This window comes from Panthera leo, chromosome A2 (genome assembly GCF_018350215.1).
Source record: "Panthera leo isolate Ple1 chromosome A2, P.leo_Ple1_pat1.1, whole genome shotgun sequence".
In the NCBI taxonomy this organism is placed as follows: Eukaryota; Metazoa; Chordata; class Mammalia; order Carnivora; family Felidae; genus Panthera; species Panthera leo.
In genome coordinates, this window is record NC_056680.1 from 151,091,306 (window position 1) to 151,114,652 (window position 23,347).

Sequence of the window (23,347 nt, forward strand, 5' to 3'; positions counted from 1 at the left end):
GGACCTTGGGCAAGTCAGCTAAAAGGTTTGTGCCTTAGTTTCCTCACCTGTAAAATGGGAGGGCTAGTAGTATTGCTAGGATTGTTTTGTAGATTCAACATATGTAAAACATCTGTAGTAGTCGGTTCAGTATGTAACAATGTGCTGTGACCGTGAAGAAACTACTTAATTTCAACAGAACACACCGTAGGACAATGCTTGGCACCGATTAAGTTTTAATCAACACGGACCTTTTTAAGGTTTTAAGTACATGTAAGGATATATTATTCCAAATAATTCCAAGGAGTAGTTGAAATTATTTTGCTAAAATACAAGGACCCAAACCATTAATCCCTCCGTCCTCAGTTTCTCAAAATCAACTATTCGCATTTCAATTTTTCAATTTCAGGAGATAGCAGAAATGTAAAAATACACAGAACCTTCCAGAAGTTTAAGTTTTATTTGAATAAAGATGAATAAAGGGTTCTCTTTTTGATAGTAAGAAGAATCACAGACACTAACTTTCCCTAACAAGTTAGGCTAAAATAATGGATTTTTAAAAATCTGGAAATATAGGAAGATGATGGTAATAGTCACAGCACACTTTTTGAATACTTCTTTCTTGTTGTTTAGGGTTTTTACCGCCACCCCCCAAGTTTTAAATTCCAGTTAATTAACATACAGTGTCATATTAGTTTTAGGCATGGAATTTAGTGATTCATCACTTACATTCAAAGCCCAGCGCTCACCTCAAGTGCCCTCCATTATACATATCTGAACCTCCACAGAGAAATAGAAAGTTGGTGAAAGAACCAAAACACATGGTCCATACTTAAAACAAGGTAACAAGGTATCCTTATAAACTTCGAGATTACAAACAGCTGGGAGAAGCCATTGACAGCGAAGGACCTGCCTTCTACCACTGTCTGCTTTGGGAGAGTGTAGGGAAGCAGTGGACAGCTGGTGTACCCAATGGCAAGAATGCCACCAAGAGCCAACAGGCGGTCCCTGAAAAGCAGAGGGTGACAGTAGGAGAACAGCCTTACGAGTTTTTCCCATTCCCTTGGCAAATTAGTGCAAGAGCCCCCCAGTAAAAACTGAAATACCTAGAAGGTTGTAGCTCCTGTTAACTCTTAACGCTAACCACCCAGGACACCCCTTCAAGACAGGACCCAGTCTGAGGATGACTTTTTGAGGAGAACACACACTGAGCTGAGTAGGGCTAACAGGACTAAAGGAAGAGGTCTGGATAAAAATAAGGACACTGATCAAAACCAGGAAGTCTGAGAAAGCAAGCTACCACATTTTCAGCAGTGCACAAAACCAACAAAGAGCCCACTGAAATGAGAATAGCTAACTGAACTTATTTTTCTCTCCAAAATTCAGAAAAAGTGCATTTCATATAAAAATAGCAAAGAAAAAGGTAAAATCTCATATGAAGTTATTTTAGGGAAAAAAAGAACAAAGAACAGAATAACATTCCTGTAGGCAATGAAAGTGTACCACAAAAACCTCCCACAAAAAAAGAGTAGCATACTGTCTCAAATAAGCTTAAAGGCATTAGTAAAGTGACACACAATATTCAGAATGGCATGAGTCAGAACTACAATAATTCAGAAATGAGATGATAACAAAGAACTAGAAATAAAATCATTTTCCAAACAAGGCAAACTAAAAGAAACACAAGAACAAATAAATTCAACCAATAAAGCTTTAAGAAAAGTAGAAGATACAAATAAAAAAAAAAAACCTTAAGAAATAAGGAAAGGGGTAAAAAGAAAGTGAGAAAAATGGCCAATGTTAAAGACAGGTGAAGATCAAACATGTAAAATGAGTTCCTGAAGAAGAAAACCAAAGCAAGAGAATAGAACAAATATAAACACTTAATTCAAGAACACTGTTCTGGGGATGCCTGGGTGGGTGGCTCAGTCAGTTAAGTATCTGGATTGTGGTTTTGGCTCAGGTCATGATCTCACAGTTCATGAGTTCAAGTCCACAGAACATGAGTTCAAGTTCACTGGACTCCATGCTGGTAGTGCAGAGCCTGCCTGCGATTCCATCTCTCTCTCTCTGCCCCTCCTGACTTGTGCTCGCTCGCTCTCTCTCAAAATAAATAAACTTAAAAAAATAAAATGTTAAAGAAAGAATACTGTTCTGAAATTTAAAAAAATGAACCACACATTTAAATGTATCATGTATCTGAGAACATTAATGTCTCAAAGTGATCTACACCAAGGTGTAATTTCATAAAGGTACAGGACATTAAAGAAAAATATTGACAGTATTAGACAATATAAGACAATAAGAAGACTATCATCATTAGACTTTAACAGCAATGCTTTATGCCAGGAGAAAATGGAAAAATTAAAATATCAAGGAAAGAACATGTCACACAATGAGCTCGTATGAAGCACAACTAATCTTTAAGGATAAAAGACCCAGACAAGCTGTTACATAAAACAACTCTAAAAAATACTGTTTTCAGGAGATTTTTCCTAAGGGATCTAGTAGAAAATATGGTTCAGACAATTAACATCACTAGAGAGACTTCAACGTAATGATTCATGCTGGGCATTAATTACTTTCGCAACTAAGTCAAAAATGAATATTAAAGGAGGATATTAAGAGTATGCGGTGGCCTTTTTTTTGGGGCGGTCTTCAGGGAAGATGGCGGCGTAGGAGGACGCTGGGCTCACCGCGCGTCCTGCTGATCACTTAGATTCCACCTACACCTGCCTAAATAACCCAGAAAACCGCCAGAGGATCAGCAGAACGGAGTCTCAAGAGCCAAGCGTAGACGAGAGGCCCACGGAAGAGGGTAGGAAGGGCAGCGAGGCGGTGCGCGCTCCATGGACTGGCAGGAGGGAGCTGGGGCGGAGGGGCGGCCGGCCGGCCAAGCAGAGCCCCCGAGTCTGGCTGGAGGAAGCGTAGGGGCTGGACGGAGTGTGTTCCGACAGCAAGCGCGACTTAGCATCTGGGAGGTCATAAGTTAACAGCTCTGCTCGGAAAGCGGGAAGGCTGGAGGACAAAGGGAGGGAGAGTTGCTGAGCCCCGAGATGACAGAGCTATTTGGCGGGGAACAAAGGCGCTCACCAGCGCCATCTCCCTCGCCCATCCCCCAGCCAAAATCCCAAAGGGAACCAGTTCCTGCCAGGGAACTTGCTCACTCCGCGCAAATACCCAACGCTGTGCTTCTGTGGAGCCACCCCTCCGGCAGTGGGTCTGACTCCCTCCCGCTGCCACAGGGCCCCTCCTGAAGTGGATCACCTAAGGAGAAGCGAGCTAAGCCTGCCCCTCCAGCCCCCGTGCACCTTGCCTACCCACCCCAGCTAATACGCCAGACCCCCAGCACCACAAGCCTGGCAGTGTGCAAGTAGCCCAGATGGGCCACGCCACCCCACAGTGAATCCCGCCCCTAGGAGAGGGGAAGAGAAGGCACACACCAGTCTGACTGTGGCCCCAGCGGTGGGCTGGGGGCAGACATCAGGTCGGACTGCGGCCCCGCCCACCAACTCCAGTTATACACCACAGCACAGGGGAAGTGCCCTGCAGGTCCCCACCACTCCAGGGACTATCCAAAATGACCAAACGGAAGAATTCCCCTCAGAAGAATCTCCAGGAAATAACAACAGCTAATGAACTGATCAAAAAGGATTTAAATAATATAACAGAAAGTGAATTTAGAATAATAGTCATAAAATTAATCGCTGGGCTTGAAAACAGTATAGAGGACAGCAGAGAATCTCTTGCTACAGAGATCAAGGGACTAAGGAACAGTCACGAGGAGCTGAAAAACGCTTTAAACGAAATGCAAAACAAAATGGAAACGACGACGGCTCGGATTGAAGAGGCAGAGGAGAGAATAGGTGAACTAGAAGATAGAGTTATGGAAAAAGAGGAAGCTGAGAGAAAGAGAGATAAAAAAAATCCAGGAGTATGAGGGGAAAATTAGAGAACTAAGTGATACACTAAAAAGAAATAATATACGCATAATTGGTATCCCAGAGGAGGAAGAGAGAGGGAAAGGTGCTGAAGGGGTACTTGAAGAAATAATAGCTGAGAACTTCCCTGAACTGGGGAAGGAAAAAGGCATTGAAATCCAAGAGGCACAGAGAACTCCCTTCAGACGTAACTTGAATCGATCTTCTGCACGACAGATCATAGTGAAACTGGCAAAATACAAGGATAAAGAGAAAATTCTGAAAGCAGCAAGGGATAAACGTGCCCTCACATATAAAGGGAGACCTATAAGACTCGTGACTGATCTCTCTTTTGAAACTTGGCAGGCCAGAAAGGATTGGCACGAGATCTTCAGTGTGCTAAACAGGAAAAATATGCAGCCGAGAATCCTTTATCCAGCAAGTCTGTCATTTAGAATAGAAGGAGAGATAAAGGTCTTCCCAAACAAACAAAAACTGAAGGAATTTGTCACCACTAAACCAGCCCTACAAGAGATCCTAAGGGGGATCCTGTGAGACAAAGTACCAGAGACATCACTACAAGCATAAAACATACAGACATCACAATGACTCTAAACCCATATCTTTCTATAATAACACTGAATGTAAATGGATTAAATGCGCCAACCAAAAGACATAGGGTATCAGAATGGATAAAAAAAACAAGACCCATCTATTTGCTGTCTACAAGAGACTCATTTTAGATCTGAGGACACCTTTAGATTGAGAGTGAGGGGATGGAGAACTATTTATCATGCTACTGGAAGCCAAAATAAAGCTTGAGTAGCCATACTTATATCAGACAAACTAGACTTTAAATTAAAGGCTGTAACAAGAGATGAAGAAGGGCATTATATAATAATTACAGAGTCTATCCATCAGGAAGAGCTAACAATTATAAATGTCTATGCACCGAATACCGGAACCCCCAAATATATAAAACAATTACTCATAAACATAAGCAACCTTATTGATAAGAATGTGGTAATTGCAGGGGACTTTAACACTCCACTTACAGAAATGGATAGATCATCTAGACACGTGGTCAATAAAGAAACAAGGGCCCTGAATGATACATTGGATCAGATGGACTTGACAGATATATTTAGAACTCTGCATCCCAAAGCAACAGAATATACTTTCTTCTCGAGTGCACATGGAACATTCTCCAAGATAGATCATATACTGGGTCACAAAACAGCCCTTCATAAGTTTACAAAAATTGAAATTATACCATGCATACTTTCAGACCACAATGCTATGAAGCTTGAAATCAACCACAGGAAAAAGTCTGGAAAACCTCCAAAAGCATGGAGGTTAAAGAACATCCTACTAAAGAATGAGTGGGTCAACCAGGCAATTAGAGAAGAAATTAAAAAATATATGGAAACAAACGAAAATGAAAATACAACAATCCAGACGCTTTGGGATGCAGCAAAGGCAGTCCTGAGAGGAAAATACATCGCAATCCAGGCCTATCTCAAGAAACAAGAAAAATCCCAAATACAAAATCTAACAGCACACCTAAACGAAATAGAAGCAGAACAGCAAAGACAGCCTAAACCCAGCAGAAGAAGAGAAATAATAAAGATCAGAGCAGAAATAAACAATATAGAATCTAAAAAAACGGTAGAGCAGATCAACGAAACCAAGAGTTGGTTTTTTGAAAAAATAAACAAAATTGACAAACCTCTAGCCAGGCTTCTCAAAAAGAAAAGGGAGATGACCCAAATAGATAAAAATCATGAATGAAAATGGAATGATTACAACCAATCCCTCAGAGATACAAACAATTATCAGGGAATACTATGAAAAATTATATGCCAACAAATTGGACAACCTGGAAGAAATGGACAAATTCCTAAACACCCACACTCTTCCAAAACTCAATCAGGAGGAAATAGAAAGCTTGAACAGACCCATAACCCGCGAAGAAATTGAATCGGTTATCAAAAATCTCCCAACAAATAAGAGTCCAGGACCAGATGACTTCCCAGGGGAGTTCTACCAGACGTTTAAAGCAGAGATAATACCTATCCTTCTCAAGCTATTCCAAGAAATAGAAAGGGAAGGAAAACTTCCAGACTCATTCTATGAAGCCAGTATTACTTTGATTCCTAAACCGGACAGAGACCCAGTAAAAAAAGAGAACTACAGGCCAATATCCCTGATGAATATGGATGCAAAAATTCTCAATAAGATACTAGCAAATCGAATTCAACAGCATATAAAAAGAATTATTCACCATGATCAAGTGGGATTCATTCCTGGGATGCAGGGCTGGTTCAACATTCGCAAATCAATCAACGTGATACATCACATTAATAAAAAAAAAAGAGAAGAACCATATGATCCTGTCAATCGATGCAGAAAAGGCCTTTGACAAAATCCAGCACACTTTCTTAATAAAAACCCTTGAGAAAGTCGGGATAGAAGGAACATACTTACACATCATAAAAGCCATTTATGAAAAGCCCACAGCTAACATCATCCTCAATGGGGAAAAACTGAGAGCTTTTTCCCTGAGATCAGGAACACGACAGGGATGCCCACTCTCACCGCTGTTGTTTAACATAGTGTTGGAAGTTCTAGCATCAGCAATCAGACAACAAAAGGAAATCAAAGGCATCAAAATTGGCAAAGATGAAGTCAAGCTTTCGCTTTTTGCAGATGACATGATATTATACATGGAAAATCCGATAGACTCCACCAAAAGTCTGCTAGAACTGATACATGAATTCAGCAAAGTTGCAGGATACAAAATCAATGTACAGAAATCAGTTGCATTCTTATACACTAACAATGAAGCAACAGAAAGACAAATAAAGAAACTGATGCCATTCACAATTGCACCAAGAAGCATAAAATACCTAGGAATAAATCTAACCAAAGATGTAAAAGATCTGTCTGCTGAAAACCATAGAAAGCTTATGAAGGTAATTGAAGAAGATTTAAAGAAATGGAAAGACATTCCCTGCTCATGGATTGAAGAATAAATATTCTCAAAATGTCAATACTACCCAAAGCTATCTACACATTCAATGCGATCCCAATCAAAATTGCACCAGCATTCTTCTCGAAACTAGAACAAGCCATCCTAAAATTCATATGGAACCACAAAAGGCCCCGAATAGCCAAAGTAATTTTGAAGAAGACCAAAGCAGGAGGCATCACAATCCCAGACTTTAGCCTCTACTACAAAGCTGTAATCATCAAGACAGCATGTTATTGGCACAAAAACAGACACATAGACCAATGGAATAGAATAGAAACCCCAGAACTAGACCCACAAACGTATGGCCAACTCATCTTTGACAAAGCAGGAAAGAACATCCAATGGAAAAAAGACAGTCTCTTTAACAAATGGTGCTGGGAGAACTGGACAGCAACATGCAGAAGGTTGAAACTAGACCACTTTCTCACACCATTCACAAAAATAAACTCAAAATGGATAAAGGACCTGAATGTGAGACAGGAAACCATCAAAACCCTAGAGGAGAAAGCAGGAAAAGACCTCTCTGACCTCAGCCGTAGCAATCTCTTACTCGACACATCCCCAAAGGCAAGGGAATTAAAAGCAAAACTGAATTACTGGGACTGTATGAAGATAAAAAGCTTTGCACAGCAAAGGAAACAACCTACAAAACTAAAAGGCAACCAACGGAATGGGAAAAGATATTTGCAAATGACATATCGGACAAAGGGCTAGTATCCAAAATCTATAAAGAGCTCACAAAACTCCACACCCGAAAAACAAATAACCCAGGGAAGAAATGGGCAGAAAACATGAATAGACACTTCTCTAAAGAAAACATCCGGATGGCCAACAGGCACATGAAAAGATGTTCAACGTCGCTCCTTATCAGGGAAATACAAATCAAAACCACACTCAGATATCACCTCACGCCAGTCAGAGTGGCCAAAATGAACAAATCAGGAGACTATAGATGCTGGAGAGGATGTGGAGAAACGGGAACCCTCCTGCACTGTTGGTGGGAATGCAAATTGGTGCAGCCGCTCTGGAAAGCAGTGTGGAGGTTCCTCAGAAAATTAAAAATAGACCTACCCTATGACCCAGCAATAGCACTGCTAGGAATTTATCCAAGGGATACAGGAGTACTGATGCATAGGGGCACTTGTACCCCAATGTTTATAGCAGCCAAATTATGGAAAGAGCCTAAATGTCCATCAACTGATGAATGGATAAAGAAATTGTGGTTTATATACACAATGGAATACTACGTGGCAATGAGAAAGAATGGAATATGGCCTTTTGTAGCAACATGGATGGAACTGGAGAGTGTGATGCTAAGTGAAATAAGCCATACAGAGCAAGACAGATACCATATGGTTTCACTTTTATGTGGATCCTGAGAAACTTAACAGAAACGCATGGGGGAGGGGAAGGAAAAAAAAAAAAAAAAAGAGGTTAGAGTGGGAGAGAGCCAAAGCATAAGAGACTGTTAAAAACTGAGACCAAACTGAGGGTTGATGGGGGGTGGGAGGGAGGGGATGGTGGGTGATGGGTATTGAGGAGGGCACCTTTTGGGATGAGCACTGGGTGTTGTATGGAAACCAATTTGACAATAAACTTCATATATTGAAAAAAAAAAGTATGCGGTGGCTGTATGATCTTAATACCATTGTATCATATCAATAAAAATCCAAGGAAATATGTTTTAATTCTTTTCAGTAATCCTAATTGTGTGGGAGTAAAATAAAAGATTAACCATCGAGGTGCTTCGGTGGCTCAGTGGGTTAAGCATCCGACTTCTGCTCAGGTCATGATCTCACGGTTTGTGGGTTCAAGCCCCACGTCGGGCTCTGTGCTGACCACTCAGAGCCTGGAGCCTGCTTTGGATTCTGTATCTCCCTCTCTCTCTGCCCCTCCCCAGCTTGCGTACTGTGTCTCTCTCAAAAATAAATAAAAATTAAGAAAAAAATTTTTAAGATTTTTGGAAATGGATGATTTTTTACAGTGATAAGGAATCAATTCATTATCTTGATAACCACATAAATAAAAGGACAGACAAACATTCTGTTTTCCTATATGGCACTGTTTCACTGAATAATCAAATAGTAGAGGGGATGACATGGCTCTTTATAAAATGATGGAATTGGAAAAACTCCAGTGCTAGAATTAGAACGGCACTATCTTATAACCCTAATTACTAAATCTAGGTATTGGATACCAACAAAACAGTGAAATACAGATATCATTTGCCCCTGAAAAAAAGAATACATGAAAACCAATAGACTCGCCAAAGAGATCACAAATCTTGGAGTTTCATCAAGCCTCCTTACAGTAGTGAGCCCTCAGCAAAATCCAGCCTGTGTGCAAGTCTGTAGTTCAAATGGCCTGTGCATTTCACAAATGAATTCTAAGTAAAAGAAAGGGATAGATGGAGAATGTGTACTTAAAAGAAACATAAAATACATACTATATATTTTTAAATGGGGCAAGATTAAACTATAGTATCTACAGTGTGCTAGATAAAACAGAGTGATTGATAAGATTTTATAGATATGCAAAAAATACTATAGAAGTCAAGATAGTGGTTATTTTTAGAGGCCTGGAGAGATGCAACGAGGATGGAGACATCTGGAAGGAATGCCATTTTCTGGCCTGTGTGATGGGTATGAGGGTGTTACCGTGATAATAATGTGCTAAGCTATACAATGTGTTTTATTTTACAACAAAAATAAAGTACCTTTAAAAACTCATCATACACACACATTCCCTACTGTTAAGAAAGACAGTTAGGAATCTATAAAATCCATTAAACAAAGTGAATTCACTGAACCTAGCTGGTGAACAGGTGCCCAAACTACCTGACTTTCTAAAGGTTTCTGCCAAACCCTGAGGATTTTGAGCCACTCTTTGAAGGCTGTGTGAGGCATGGGAGACAGAAGATAAAGGCTGGAACCCACCCAAATAGATGCCTCCCCATGTAAATTTGTGCCCCTGAAGAGCTAAATCAGGATAGAATGAATAATAAATAAAGCCTATGAAGGATTTAACAAGAAAACTTGATGCTCTGTGGGCTTAAAAACAAAAACAAAAAAAACTCTTAAGTGAATTTATTGCCATCAACTGAATACTATGTACTCTGAATTAATGTCTCTGTGTTCCCCACGTATCTTAAAGAAGAAACAAACAAGCGTGCATGCACACACGCATGCACACACACACACACCAAAGGAAAATTTAATTTAAATTAACCAAGTTTGGTAGTTTTCTTTGGTGACTGGTAAGCCTCTCTGCAGGACTTAAAGAATTCTCATGCAAAAAAGTCCAAGGAAATGAGTGGCTTAAAGAATAATCAAAAACACATAAATATAAATTAGTAAAAAATAAGAAAATGACTTTGAAGAAATTATCCAGGATGTACTCCACAAAAACGAGAGGAAGTAACATATAGAAGAGAGTGGGACACATACAGGATGGCATGAAAAGGTCTACAAACATCTAAACAGATTCCAGAAGGAGATATAAAGAGAAAAAAAAGCATTCAGGTAACGTCTATACTTAAATTTTCTATGTTAGAAAAAAGTAGAATAATAAAAATGAGTCAAATGATTAGAATAAAGGAAATTCTAAAGATAAGCAACTATTGAAACAGAAAACACATAATACAGAGGACCAATGAACTTTAAAAAGTTTCTTGAAAAAAAAAAAGAGAGAGTTCCAAGGCTTTGTGGGGCATGGGGGGAGAGACACAAAAGAGAGAAGGTGGCACAAACAATATTAAAAATATAAAAAATTAAAAATATTGAAAAAAGGACAGAGGGAACGTCAGATCTCACAGAAAGTACACAGAAAACAAGATATAAAAATTCATGCCCAAAAATGAAAAACATTAATAGATGAATTCCTAAAACACACACACACACACACACACACACACACACACACACACACACACACAAACCCAGCTATCAATACTGATTCAAGGAGAAATAGAGAATCTGACTAGCCCTATAAACAAATAATAATAATCTGTGATTAAAATGTTTCCCACCAGGGAAATGCCAACCCCAGAGAGTCTTACTGATGGGATCTTCTAAGATATTCCAGAGATTGGTAAGTCAAATGTTATACTAAGTCTTCCAGAGATTAGAAAACAAGGCAACACTTTATAGTTCCCTTTATCACTAGGACTATCACACATGCTCTGTACAGCAGGAAGGAAAATGAGAGACCAATCATACAGACAGACATGGATGCAAAAATGCTGAACAGAATTTGAGCAAACTGAACCTCAGAATATGTAAAGAAGATAAATATAACTAACCTGAGTTCATCTCATGCAAAACATTGGTTTCTTCTAGGACATGAAGTCCACCATAACACCAAAGAAGAAAAATGATTATCTCAAAAGATGAGGAAAAAAGGATTCAGTAAAATTCTAATACCTGTTGAATTAAACACATTTGGATGAAAGGGAAAATCCTTAAGAGGCTGTCAGCAAACAACCAACACCACCAGTGCTGTTCCTGGCAGGGAAGTTCACACTGGTGACTTGTGGATGGTATCCACTCTGAGATCAGGACAAATCAACAATGCTATCTCTACTTTTGTTCAGTAGTGTAGCGAAGGTTCTAATCAGCACAGAAAGGACCAGCTAAGCATCCGACTTCGGGTCAGGTCGTGATCTCGCGGTCCGTGAGTTCGAGCCCTGCGTCAGGCTCTGTGCTGACTGCTCAGAGCCGGAGGCTGCTTCTGTTTTTGTGTCTCCCTCTCTCTCTGCCCCTCCCCCATTCAGGCTCTGTCTCTCCCTGTCTTTCAAAAATGAATAAATGTTAAAAAAATTTTTTAAAAACACAAAGCATAATCACTGAAAGGATGAAACAAAATTCTCATTACTGCAGATGCCCCTGCAGAATTCCTTCCTCACAAAAGACCCTTCAAGTAAAGTTTGTGAATTTAAAACCTTAGCAGGAATCTTGATTCAAGATTGATCAATCTACCTACCTACCTACCTACCTACCTATCTATTTATTTTTAGAAAGAGAGAAGAGAGAGAGAGCACACTCAAGCTGGGAAGAGAGGCAGGGGAGGGGGAAGGGGAGAGAGAGAGAGAGAGAGAGGAAGAAGAAGAGAGGAAGAAGGAGAGAGAGAGAAAGAAGGAGACAGAGGGAGAGGAAGAAGGAGAGAGAGAGAAAGAAGGAGACAGAGGGAGAGGAAGAAGGAGAGAGAGAGAATCTTAAGCAGCCTCCACACTCAGTGTGGGCTCAATCCCATGACCCTGGGATCATGACCTGAGCTGAAATCAAGAGCCAGCTGCTCAACCGACTTAGCCACCCAGGTGTCCCTTGATTCAATATTTTGAAGCAAGAATCTTGAAACAAGACTCTAAGCCAACTTCATTTTACTATGCCAACAATGATCACTAGAAAATACAATTTTTAAAACATAAAATATAATCTTTTTAAATGTAAAGTACCTAGGAATACATTGAACAACAGATGGCCAAACTCTTCATGAAGAAAATTATGAAATTCTACTGGGAGTCCTTTCAAAAGGACAATTAGTCTTAAAAAAAAAATCCCAATTAAATGTAAAGAGATATGGTTTGAAATGGAAAGGATTGTTGTCATAATACCAATTCCCTTTATATACTGATTTATAGATTCATTTAATTTCCATGAAAATTGCAACACAAAACTTGATAAGGTGATTCTAAAACTTATAGGAAGGAGCAAAGGTCCAAGTACAATTTAGACATTGAAGAAGAACAAATTTTAGAGTATGTGTTCTCCCAGATAGCAAGATTTATACCAAAATTACAGCAATTAAAACAATGTGCATTGTACAGGAATAGATATATGGATCAATAAAACAGAACAGAGAATTTAGAAATCTACACATATGGGCCCTTTGCAAGGCAGTGACGGAAATAAATGATAATGATTGGTTATATATACTAAAAAAATCAAAACGAAACTGGACATTTACCTCCCATCAAACCACAAAATCATTTCTAAGATAATAGAGACAAATGAAGGTTAACACTATAAAAATGGCAGAAGAGATAATGGAAGAAGGATTGTGCTATGAAAGGAGTTCTTTTTTTTTTTTTCAACGTATTTTATTTATTTTTGGGACAGAGAGAGACAGAGCATGAACGGGGGAGGGGCAGAGAGAGAGGGAGACACAGAATCGGAAACAGGCTCCAGGCTCCGAGCCATCAGCCCAGAGCCTGACGCGGGGCTCGAACTCACGGACCGCGAGATCGTGACCTGGCTGAAGTCGGACGCTTAACCGACTGCGCCACCCAGGCGCCCCAAAAGGAGTTCTTAAAAAACATACCAAAGGTATAAACCAGAGAGAAAATATTAACGATTGATTACATTAAATTAAAGAATATATAATTCCTCAAAAGAGTTTAGAAAGATAAATCACAAACTGGAATAAATTTGCGGCATGCAGAGTCGATAAAAAACCTTTACCTAGAAGTCACAAAGATGTTTATTAACCATTAAGAAAAAGCCCAGTGGGGGGGAAATGGACAAAAGAAATAAAGTGACATTTCATAGAAAAGTAAATACAAACAGCTTATAAATATATGAAAATGCTTAATATGATGTGTAATAATTTAACATAAATTCAAACCCCAAGAACCCTTTGATACTCCAACCAAATTGGCAAAATATTTTTCATTAGTTACTATCAAGTGTTGGCAAGGATGTGAATGAATGAGAACTCTTCTTGACTGTAGCTGGGAGAGTAAATTAGAATAATTACTTTGGAAAACAACTTGTCATTATGTGATACCTTAAGTAGGCATATAACCTACCACCTAACTATACTATCCCCAGGTTTAAACCCTAGAAAAATCCTGGCACATGGACGCAAGAGGCGTTATGAAAAAGAATGTTCGTAATGAGACTGCTTGCAACAGCAAAAAACAAAAACAAAACTAAAACCCCCAGAGTCTACGTAAACATTCATCAGGATTTGGATATACAAATTGTTATATATTCATACAACAGAATGCTATACAACATGAAAAATTAGTAAAGTGAAAATGGCACTCAATAAGGATGCATCGCAAAAACATTCTGAACAAAAGAAGCAAATCACAGAAGAGTTTACAACAGGATTCAATTTATAACACTTCAAAATAAGCATATCTATCTACATAGACACACATATATCTGGAATACATATATACACACACACACTCTTATGGGGAATATGTGTACATGTAGTAAAATGATCAGAAGAAACGAAATTCTTCACAAAAAAGCAGAATAAAGTTATCTGCAGGAAAGGGAAGAGAATGCAAACAGAAAGACAAACATGAAGGTTCTAAATTGCTACAAATATTTTATTTCTTAGGCTGGGGGCTGGGCAGGCAGTAGCTCCTTTTGGTTATCATTTAAACTGAGCTGATGAATTTTGTTCATTTTTATGAATATTATCTATGTCAGTAAAACTGTACATACACATATGTTTATATTAGGGGAAAAAAAAGAATCTATGACATTTGAGCCAAGAGACAGCTATTGATATATGAAAGAGCGTTAGGCCACCCCACAATGTGTCTTTTTGCACAACCTACTGCAAAGAAATACTGCCTCCGAGCCTGATAGAGGATGCATCCTTGGGCACTTACACTAGTTATTGTGGTTCTCAAAATTCCATTTCCAAATATCCGCCACTCCCTCATCCTTGTCCACTGTGTTACTGCTGCAACAAAAAAAGCTACCATATTCTGTAAGAACCATTACTGCCAACAGGTTTAGGAGGTAAGACAGTAAGGAGATGCCTGCTTCAGACACTCCAGGGGAATCTAACAGATTGCTGGCACTTCCTCGCTAAAGAATCAGTTACACTCACGGTCTGTGGGTTCGAGCCCTGCATTGGGCTCCTCAGCTGGCAGTGTGGAGCCTGCGTGGGATTCTCTCTCTCTGCCCTTCCCCCACTCATGCTGTCTCTCTCTCTCTCTCTCAAAATAAATACATAAACCTAAAACTTTTAAATAAAAAAGAGTCAGTTACTGTCCTGTATTTTTGTTGTTGTTGTTGTTGTTTATTTATTTTTGAGAGAGAGACACAGACAGACAGAGAGACGGAGACACAGAATCCGAAGCAGGCTCCAGGCTCCGAGCTGTCAGCCCAGAGCCCGACTCGGGCTTGAACCCACGGACTGTGAGATCACGACCTGAGCCGAAGTCGGACACTCAATCGACTGAGCCACCCAAGCGCCCCCACTGTTCTGTATTTTTACGTGAACAGACATCAGTTGGAAGATGAGTCTGCCAGTGCACTGGCGTAGGCAGTGTCGGGAGAGAGGCATCCTAAGAGGCCCATAAAATAAGCAGGCTAAGATGACAGAACAGAATCTGAGGGCTCAGGCAAAGCCGCCCAGGCACAGCAGTTGGCTCCCGGAGCGATTTGAACGATGAGGTGAGAGGCACTAAATGCAAAGGGAACTCCGAGGACAGGGCGATCGATCCCTGCCAAGCTTATCTCCCGACAAGGGGGAGGACTCCAGCTTGCAGCTGTAACATTAAAATGTAATGTTCCCACTGGGATTTAGCGTGGCAGGTTTCCCCGAAGCTTCGGTTTCACTCAGTTAACTAATTATGAGAGAATGTGACATTGGTATTTACTTTTCCTACAGGGACAAATCATTCCCAGCAGGAGAGACAGGTTGTTATTTTTGTTCTGTTTTGTTTTGTCATTAAAAAGAGATTATTTACACAGTAGTAAATAAACTCTTGTTAAAGGGAGGTTTTCCTTTCCTTCTATAATTCTATCAATTCACCTTAACGCTGACAATCATTTCTTTTGTTTTCCAGAGACGGGGGACATAAATAAGCAAGGGCTGGGTGTTAGAACTGGGTTTGAAAATTAACTCTACCACTCACTAGCTGTGTGATCTTAAGCAAGTTAGTTAGGCACTGTGAGTCTGTTTCCTCCACTAAAAAATTGAGAATAACACATCTACTGTGGGATGAAATGAACTCTCATATGGTTGAAGCACTTTAGTATGGTGCCTCTGTACAAAAAGTGCTCAATAAATTTTAGCCTTTATTCTTAATGACTCTGATTCCATATTATATAAATAGAAACATGTTACATTTCGTTTATGCCGTATATGGTCCGTTTTCTATGCAACCCCACATCTAATCATGAACTGTATCTTTACTTTGCCACCACAAGCTACATTGTGTGTAAACCATTTCACTCTTCCTCATCCCGATATAAAAAGGTTTCCAATGTAAATTCAGTATCTAATGATAATGTTGAAGGAAACGGATTTCTGCCCCTCTTCCACCCCCAGGACATCTTTTAACTTCTCTATTTTTTAAGTTTATTTATTTTTGAGAGACAGAGAGAGAATTTATTTTTGAGAGAGAGAGAGAGAGAGAGAGAGATTGAATGGGAGGGACAGAGAGAGAGAGGGAGAGAGAGAGAGATTGAATGGGAGGGACAGAGAGAGAGAGGGAGAGAGAGAGAATCCCTGACGCAGGGCTCACTCACAAACTGCGAGATCATGACCCGAGCTGAAACGAAGAGTTGGATGCTTAACGGATTGAGCCACCCAAACACCTCTCTTTTACCTTATCAAAGTATGCAGTGCTGAGTAAATATCACTAATCAACTCACACCTCCGCACTGACTGCCTGGACAATAATAGCATTGCGTTTGGGGTACTTTTAACAAACTGGAAAGTGATTTCGCAGATGATCTCCCACTTGCACTCATAATTCCATGACACAGGCAGGGTAGACCTGAATAGCTCCACCTCACAGATAAGGAAGTAAAAGCTAATAGAGGATAAATGAAGAGCCATGATATTCAAGCTTATTTTCTATGAAAGGTAATCTGTGGGAATTGAGAACGCCAGAGATATCAGACTTCGGAAAATTAGATTTTCTCAAGAACAAAGTCTGTTTTGAAGATATCCAGAGTAACCGATTACTAAAGAGAAAAGAAAGGTCATTGGTAGTAAGCTAACAAAACAGTCAAGAGGCATGGGGTTTTATATGCCAATTTCACTCTCCATTTGCTCAATAAGCCTCAAGTTTTCTATCACTAAGTTTGAGAAAGTAAAAATGTCACTTCTTACCATTTTTAAAAGCACACATATTGCAATGTCATCATCGTGTCCAAATGTAAACTGGATGACAGAATATTCAGGAGGTTTAATGTGAACCACAGAAAAAATGAACACTTAAAAATGCATAAACATGAGAAAACATATTTTAAGTGCTAACAGAAAATCCTGGTGATAGGGGCGCCTGGGTGGCTCAGTCCGTTGAGCGGCCGACTTCAGCTCACGTCACGATCTCACGGTTCTTGAGTTCGAGCCCCGCGTCAGGCTCTGGGCTGATGACTCAGAGCCTGGAGCCTGCTTCCTGTTCTGTGTCTCCCTCTCCCTCTGCCCCTCCCCCATTCATGCTCTGTCTCTCTCTGTCTCAAAAATAAATAAACATTAAAAAAAAAAAAGAATTAAAAAAAAAAAAGAAAATCCTGGTGATAAAGAAAAGGACAAGAATATGTTTCCAAGGTTACATGAGCTAGAAGATGATGGAAAATTAATAAGATTACAAAAATCAGCCCTGTAATTTCAAATTACATATTTGCAGAGATTTTTGGAAGTTACAGACTCAAACTAAGAGGCATGGTTTTATAGTAAGTTTTTTGAAGCCATGAGAATAAAAACCCCTCAAGTTTGGTTAATATTTCTTTAACTAGTTCTACTAGTACTAGTTAAGTACTTAATACTCGTTAAGAACTAGTTATATGGGGTCTTAAAATGATCAATTCTGAAGTACTATTTATACTGAGCAAGTCTTTCTGGTGGTAATCATTTTTCAAGGACTTCCAAGGTCACCACCAATGCTCACTGATGGCTCATAACTCCTTAAGAATTCCTAGCAAACTACAGAATTGCAATTCAGAAGTCTCTCCACATACCCCTTTTTTTGGAATAGGGGATAAGATAAGTTCTAATAGACTGGAAGGTCAAAACAAGCAAGAGCCATTTAGAGGGACCCTAGTTCAAAATAAAAACCAGAACCCAAGCTTTGAGTCATTGGAACTCGGAGGCCCAAGGACCTGGAACCATGCAATAAAAAACCTGGTCGTACCAACACCGATGAGCAAAACAAGCATACCATAATAGGTCATTATTTGGTGATTGGTTTCCTAATTCTTACTTAACAGGTCTAAACATTATTTGTGCTGTGATCTTCAGAGAATGTGATACATCTTCATTTCAGTATTATGAGAGATCTTATGATATGACAGAATAGGCCTGCCTAAAACTCCCTCTCTTTGTCCTAAGTCATTCATTTAATGAACATCTGTTGAATGTTGGCTATTTGTTGGGATCTATATCAAAGAACTCACAGTCTAGCAGGGGAGACAGGTAAATCAAGCATCAAATCTATGTGTCAGATTCTAGAAGAAATATATTTCTTGCAAATGAGAAGTCGGTCAGAAAGCTCTCGGGGAAAATGAGATGATTAACAAGGTCTCAAATGGTAAGTATAAACTGTGGAACTTGCAAAAAAGTGGAGTAGCTTCCTGTCACAAACAACAGCACCGATAAAAGCAGGGAAACATGAAAACATGGTGAGGTCTAGAAATTTGATACTACATGGCGAGAGGATACAGCATGGGTAGCAGAAAGGGGAACACAGGCCAAAAGAAGCAATAAGCAGTAGAGGTAGACAAAGATTTCATCATTTACTATTTCTATTCCGTGTGAAGATACAATATTGGAAAGCTGAATACAATGATTTGTCTACTGGTAAGATTTCCTCCCATAAGCAATGGGAGTAGATTTTTGCTGTAGAACGGTCAAGTGTGGTGCTAAGTCTACAGTGAACTGGAGGATGGAAAACTAGGACATGGATATCAGTTAATAAGACAATCTTAAAAGTCCAAGTAAGACATGGAGAGGCCCCAAGCTAAAGCCACGGGATGGAAAAGAGAATAGAGATAAAAGAATATAAAAACCAGAGTTAATAGCATTTGGTGACCAAACACAGAACGAGGGGATGAGGGGGGAAGTTTACAGCGCCTTCATGTGCTTTACTTAGCTGGCTGAGGGGGTAATGGTGCCCTTGGCCAACCTGGGGATGGCAGGAGGAGGAATGTTGGTAGTTTCAGGGTCCTGGTGTATTTCTCTTTTATAAGATTAGTCACATCTCACTTTATATTGTGAGAGGTATGTGTCATTCCTCCACCCCTTCGCCACAAGACTCATAAAGTTCCTTGAGGGGGACAATTCTGCCATATACCACATTGTCCCTGCATATAGCCCCCAACAGCATATTTGTATAACATGATTATATAACAGAACGGACCCATGATAGACACTCAGTGAACATTTTTGTATGACTGAAGGAAAAAATGAACAACTCTCAAAGTTAAATGCGACAAAACTATACATTTTATCCTTTGAATGGAATAATTGTGTCATAAATGCAAATAACTCACCTTGGCTGGGTAATAATTCAGACCATTACCAATTAGGTTCATTTCAGACTTAGCAAATTCCAACATCCAATCCTGAAGGGACTTTTGGGAATATCTACTACAAACCCTTATTTTAAAAGATATAAATCTGTGATTCAGAGATGTTACACAGCTAGCCCCAAGTCACAAAAAGGATCCAGTGATGGGACAGAAATCAGGCAGATAAATTAAGCTTTGTAATATTCGTCCACCAAAATGGTTATATACAGATTTGAAGACACTGTAAGATATCACACTTAGCTAGGATGCATTGAGTTTTTAAAGTGCTTGACATTTCACACACAAAAAATACATGAGGCCAACGTCTTAGAAACATTTTCTCAGATAATTCTTGCCTCTGACAATGAAATGCAAGAACGGCGCTCAACTTTTAATCCTGAATTAGTATAAGTAAAACAGATTCTTACCATGATCTTCTGAAGAGACTGGTGACCTAAAACGAGATAATAAGCATGATAAGTATTTTGTAAATGACACTTTATAAATGCAATACCGATCAAGAATAAACTCCCAGAAATAATGCCCCCCAAATTCAGTTAAACAGAAAGTCAATACAGTAGATAGTATAATTAATTTGTTGGTCAAATAGTTTATTCTAATCAATAACTCTCAAAGCTTACCCGGATTGGTTGGGTGATTGGAGTTCATATAATTTCAGTCTACTGCATGCTGTTATAGGGCTGCAACAAACTTAGTGAAGTCTGCATTTATCACAGACAAACAGAAAAGTCAGAGAAATGTGGTAATGGATGGAATCCTGTGATGTCACCAAATGCCCAAGGCCAGGCTTCCAAAGAAAATGCCAGGGATGAAAATAAGCACCAGATGGAGTGTGAGTAAAAAGAAATCTACTTGGGATGGTAAAAAATGAGACGTAAGTAAAATAAATGGTATGTACCCTTCTCATTATTGGTTTTTGTTTCCATTCTTTGTGGAATTGAATGTTTAAGTGAGCACGCCATAGGCCCTCTGCGTGCCAGACTCGTAGTTCTAAACCTGGAAGAACCAGTTTGAGGCAAGAGGGAAACCACTGGGGTCACATAGAGCTTTTATAAATCAATGACTTTTATGACTTCTTCACACCACTTGAGGAAGGCACCGATGAAGCATCTTATCGAGCCCTTCACGACAAAGATCCTTCTTTCTTCCGCAGCTCACTACTCATTGAGTTGTTCTGAACGGTACAGACACAACCCTGAAGATGAATTCCCCTCAGGCTTAAAAGACAGTCTTGACTCCACCAGCTCGTCCTTTTCATAGGATAAAGTGAGACATACAATTCTGTATGCACGGAATTTTGAAGGGAAATGCCGGGAAGCACCCTCTTCTAAATGACCAGCCTGCTGGAATCTGTAGCACGGAGGGGACCAAAGCCTAGCACAAGAGTTCGGTAATCTACCCAGTAATATAACTAGTATTTATAAGACATGATGACAAATGTTGGGACAAGAATGATTTGGCGGATGCACAGAGGTGGAAGGAAGATTTTAGCTACTTTGGGATGCTTGATAATGCTTTACTTTATCTACTGATTGTTAATATTCCTGTTCATTATGTGAGTGATCAGTAAAGTATAAAGACACAGCAGTCATGGTGAGAAAGCCTTCGATTTCTGTTAGGGGCAACGTGGTAAATCATTTCAACCTTACCTGTCTTGTCAAGTAAACTTCTGCATGTGAAAACAATAGAGGGTCCCCAGATTTGGTAGGGGGAAAACTTGACATCGGGGTCATGGACACAGGGAGCACTGAAAGGGAACCTGCTACAGGCTACCCCCCACCCCCGGCCAGTCCCCCGCAGAGTTCGCTGCCTGAGAAATGCCACTGGCCTCCCCAAGGGAAGACAATCTATGCTCTCCTTGAAAGTGCCCTATTTTATACCATCCACACACTAGTCTTCCCCACTGAGTTGTGAGCAAAAAGAAAAATAGGACCATGTCTTACTTAGTATAGAATAGGCCCCTGACTGAAATGTGTTGAGTTGAATTAATGTCAGCCCCACCACACTGGTGTTTAGACTCAGACACATTCTGGAGCTCCTCAAAAAATCATCATGTCCCCTGCAAACTGTCTGCCAGACGGGTTTGCCAGCTCCTAGGCCAGCCATGAGGGAAGGGCCTATGGAGGAGACAAGCTCCAAGCTCTGGAATGGGGATAATGTGAGCACTCGAAGAGCCAAAAGACATCCAGTGCACCCAGCAAAAGAGACCCACAATCTGCCTTAACGATTAGGAAAAACGCAGCAGGGAGAGAGTGCTGAATAGAGCTGAATAGAGCTGAATGGGATTGGAAGTTGAGTCTACTGAGAAGCATGTATTTGAAATAAGATAATTTCTTAAGATTTCTAGGGCATCAAAAAGAGCCAGCAACAAGGTAACATCTTCAGCCCCGGCGTTTTGTGACGGGAATTAAGCAAAAACACATCTTGGATTGTTTGCAATTAATTTCTCACAGCGCTATAGGAACAAAGAAAAATCCATGCCAACAGACGACTAAATGCCTCAGGTGGAAGGCTTGCAAAGCAGAGCTTTCAATGCCTTTCTGTGAAGGCAAAGCACTAATATTAAATCTGAAAAATTCCAGATGGCTTCGTTCAAGTCCCAAGGGGATGCATTCTGCGGTACATCCAGGCAGTGGGGAAGAACTATCAATTTCAGAGTGTTTTCGAAGGATTAGTCATGTTGAGTTTTCTGTGCTGAATGTCTCCCACATGCCTGGATTTGTGGAATTTTAAGACATATGGAGTATTTCAATCCTCACTCAGTATTTCACCTTTCACTCTTAACGGGTCACTAAATTATACTACTGAGACATGCACATCATCCATTATTGCTGGAAATGGGCATAAAAAGTTTTACAGAACTTAGCTCAGGAGAGAGGGAAATTCATGAAATCAGCAATGTAAGTAGTTATTTTTAAAACAGAGAGGTTGAGCCCCAGGAACAGATAATCTTCCTCAACCTGACAACTGAGGAATGCAGGAAAGCTCACTGCGTTTTCCTCCCACTGCACCTGCAAGACTTGTGGCTCGGTTGCAGACTCTTCGTTTCTCCTCCAGGTACACTTTATCCCGGAGATAGCATCTGCTCGTATAACGCAAAGTAGGACTAGCATTCAAGTAACGCCAGGATTTCGGGTCTTCCTCACCTCTTTCCTCAGTACTGGTCTTTTATTATGGTCCACAGAGTATCTGCACTTGATTTTGCCTAGTTTTATTTGTTTTGTGAGGTTCTTTTTACATTAAAAAAAATTTAATGCTTTATTTGTTTTTGAGAGAGAGAGAGAAGCAGAGTACTAGTGGGGGTAGGACAGAGAGAGAGGGAGACACAGATTTCGAAGCAGGCTCCAGGTTCTGAGCTGTCAGCACGGAGCCTGGCGCAGGGCTCGAACTCGTGAACCGTGAGATCATGACCTGGGCCAGAGTCAGACGCTTAACAGACTGAGCCACCCAGGCACCCTCCCCTTTTTTTTTTTGAACATTTTATTAATATTTCATTCAAATTCGGCAAAGTAAAATAATAAAAACAAGAACTCAAGTCCTGGACCTTAAAATCTCCCTCCTATTTTCAATCTTTCTACTTACAATGACCCAAACCTAAATGGTAATTATTATTTGAGCCCCTATTAGGTACCAGGCCCTGTGCCTTGTGACAGGGATATAAAGATGAACAAGATACCAATTTCAAGGAATTCAACCTAGTGAAGGAGAAAAATATGTAAACACCTGACTACAGTGAAAACAGTATAATCATCAAAACATGTACAAAGTAAAGAGAGAGCATGGGAGAGAGACCCATTCTGTCCCAAAATAGTAAGGTCTTTCAACAAGCAAGGACCATGTAAGCCAGGCTTGGAAGGAGAAGCAGAAGCTTGTTAGGTAAGTAAGATAGGAGAAGAAGCCTAGGG

At 40.0% G+C, this 23,347-nt stretch overlaps 1 protein-coding gene across 2 annotated transcripts in view; it reads right to left on the reverse strand.

Moving 5' to 3' along the window:
* Nucleotides 1–23,347, reverse strand: part of DGKI (diacylglycerol kinase iota) — a 444,548-nt gene that overhangs the window by 36,322 nt on the left and 384,879 nt on the right. For both annotated transcript variants that reach the window (XM_042927643.1, XM_042927642.1), the window contains one exon: nucleotides 19,850–19,875. In XM_042927643.1, coding sequence (XP_042783577.1) covers nucleotides 19,850–19,875 — 26 coding nt within the window. The remainder of the gene's footprint in view (nucleotides 1–19,849; nucleotides 19,876–23,347) is intronic.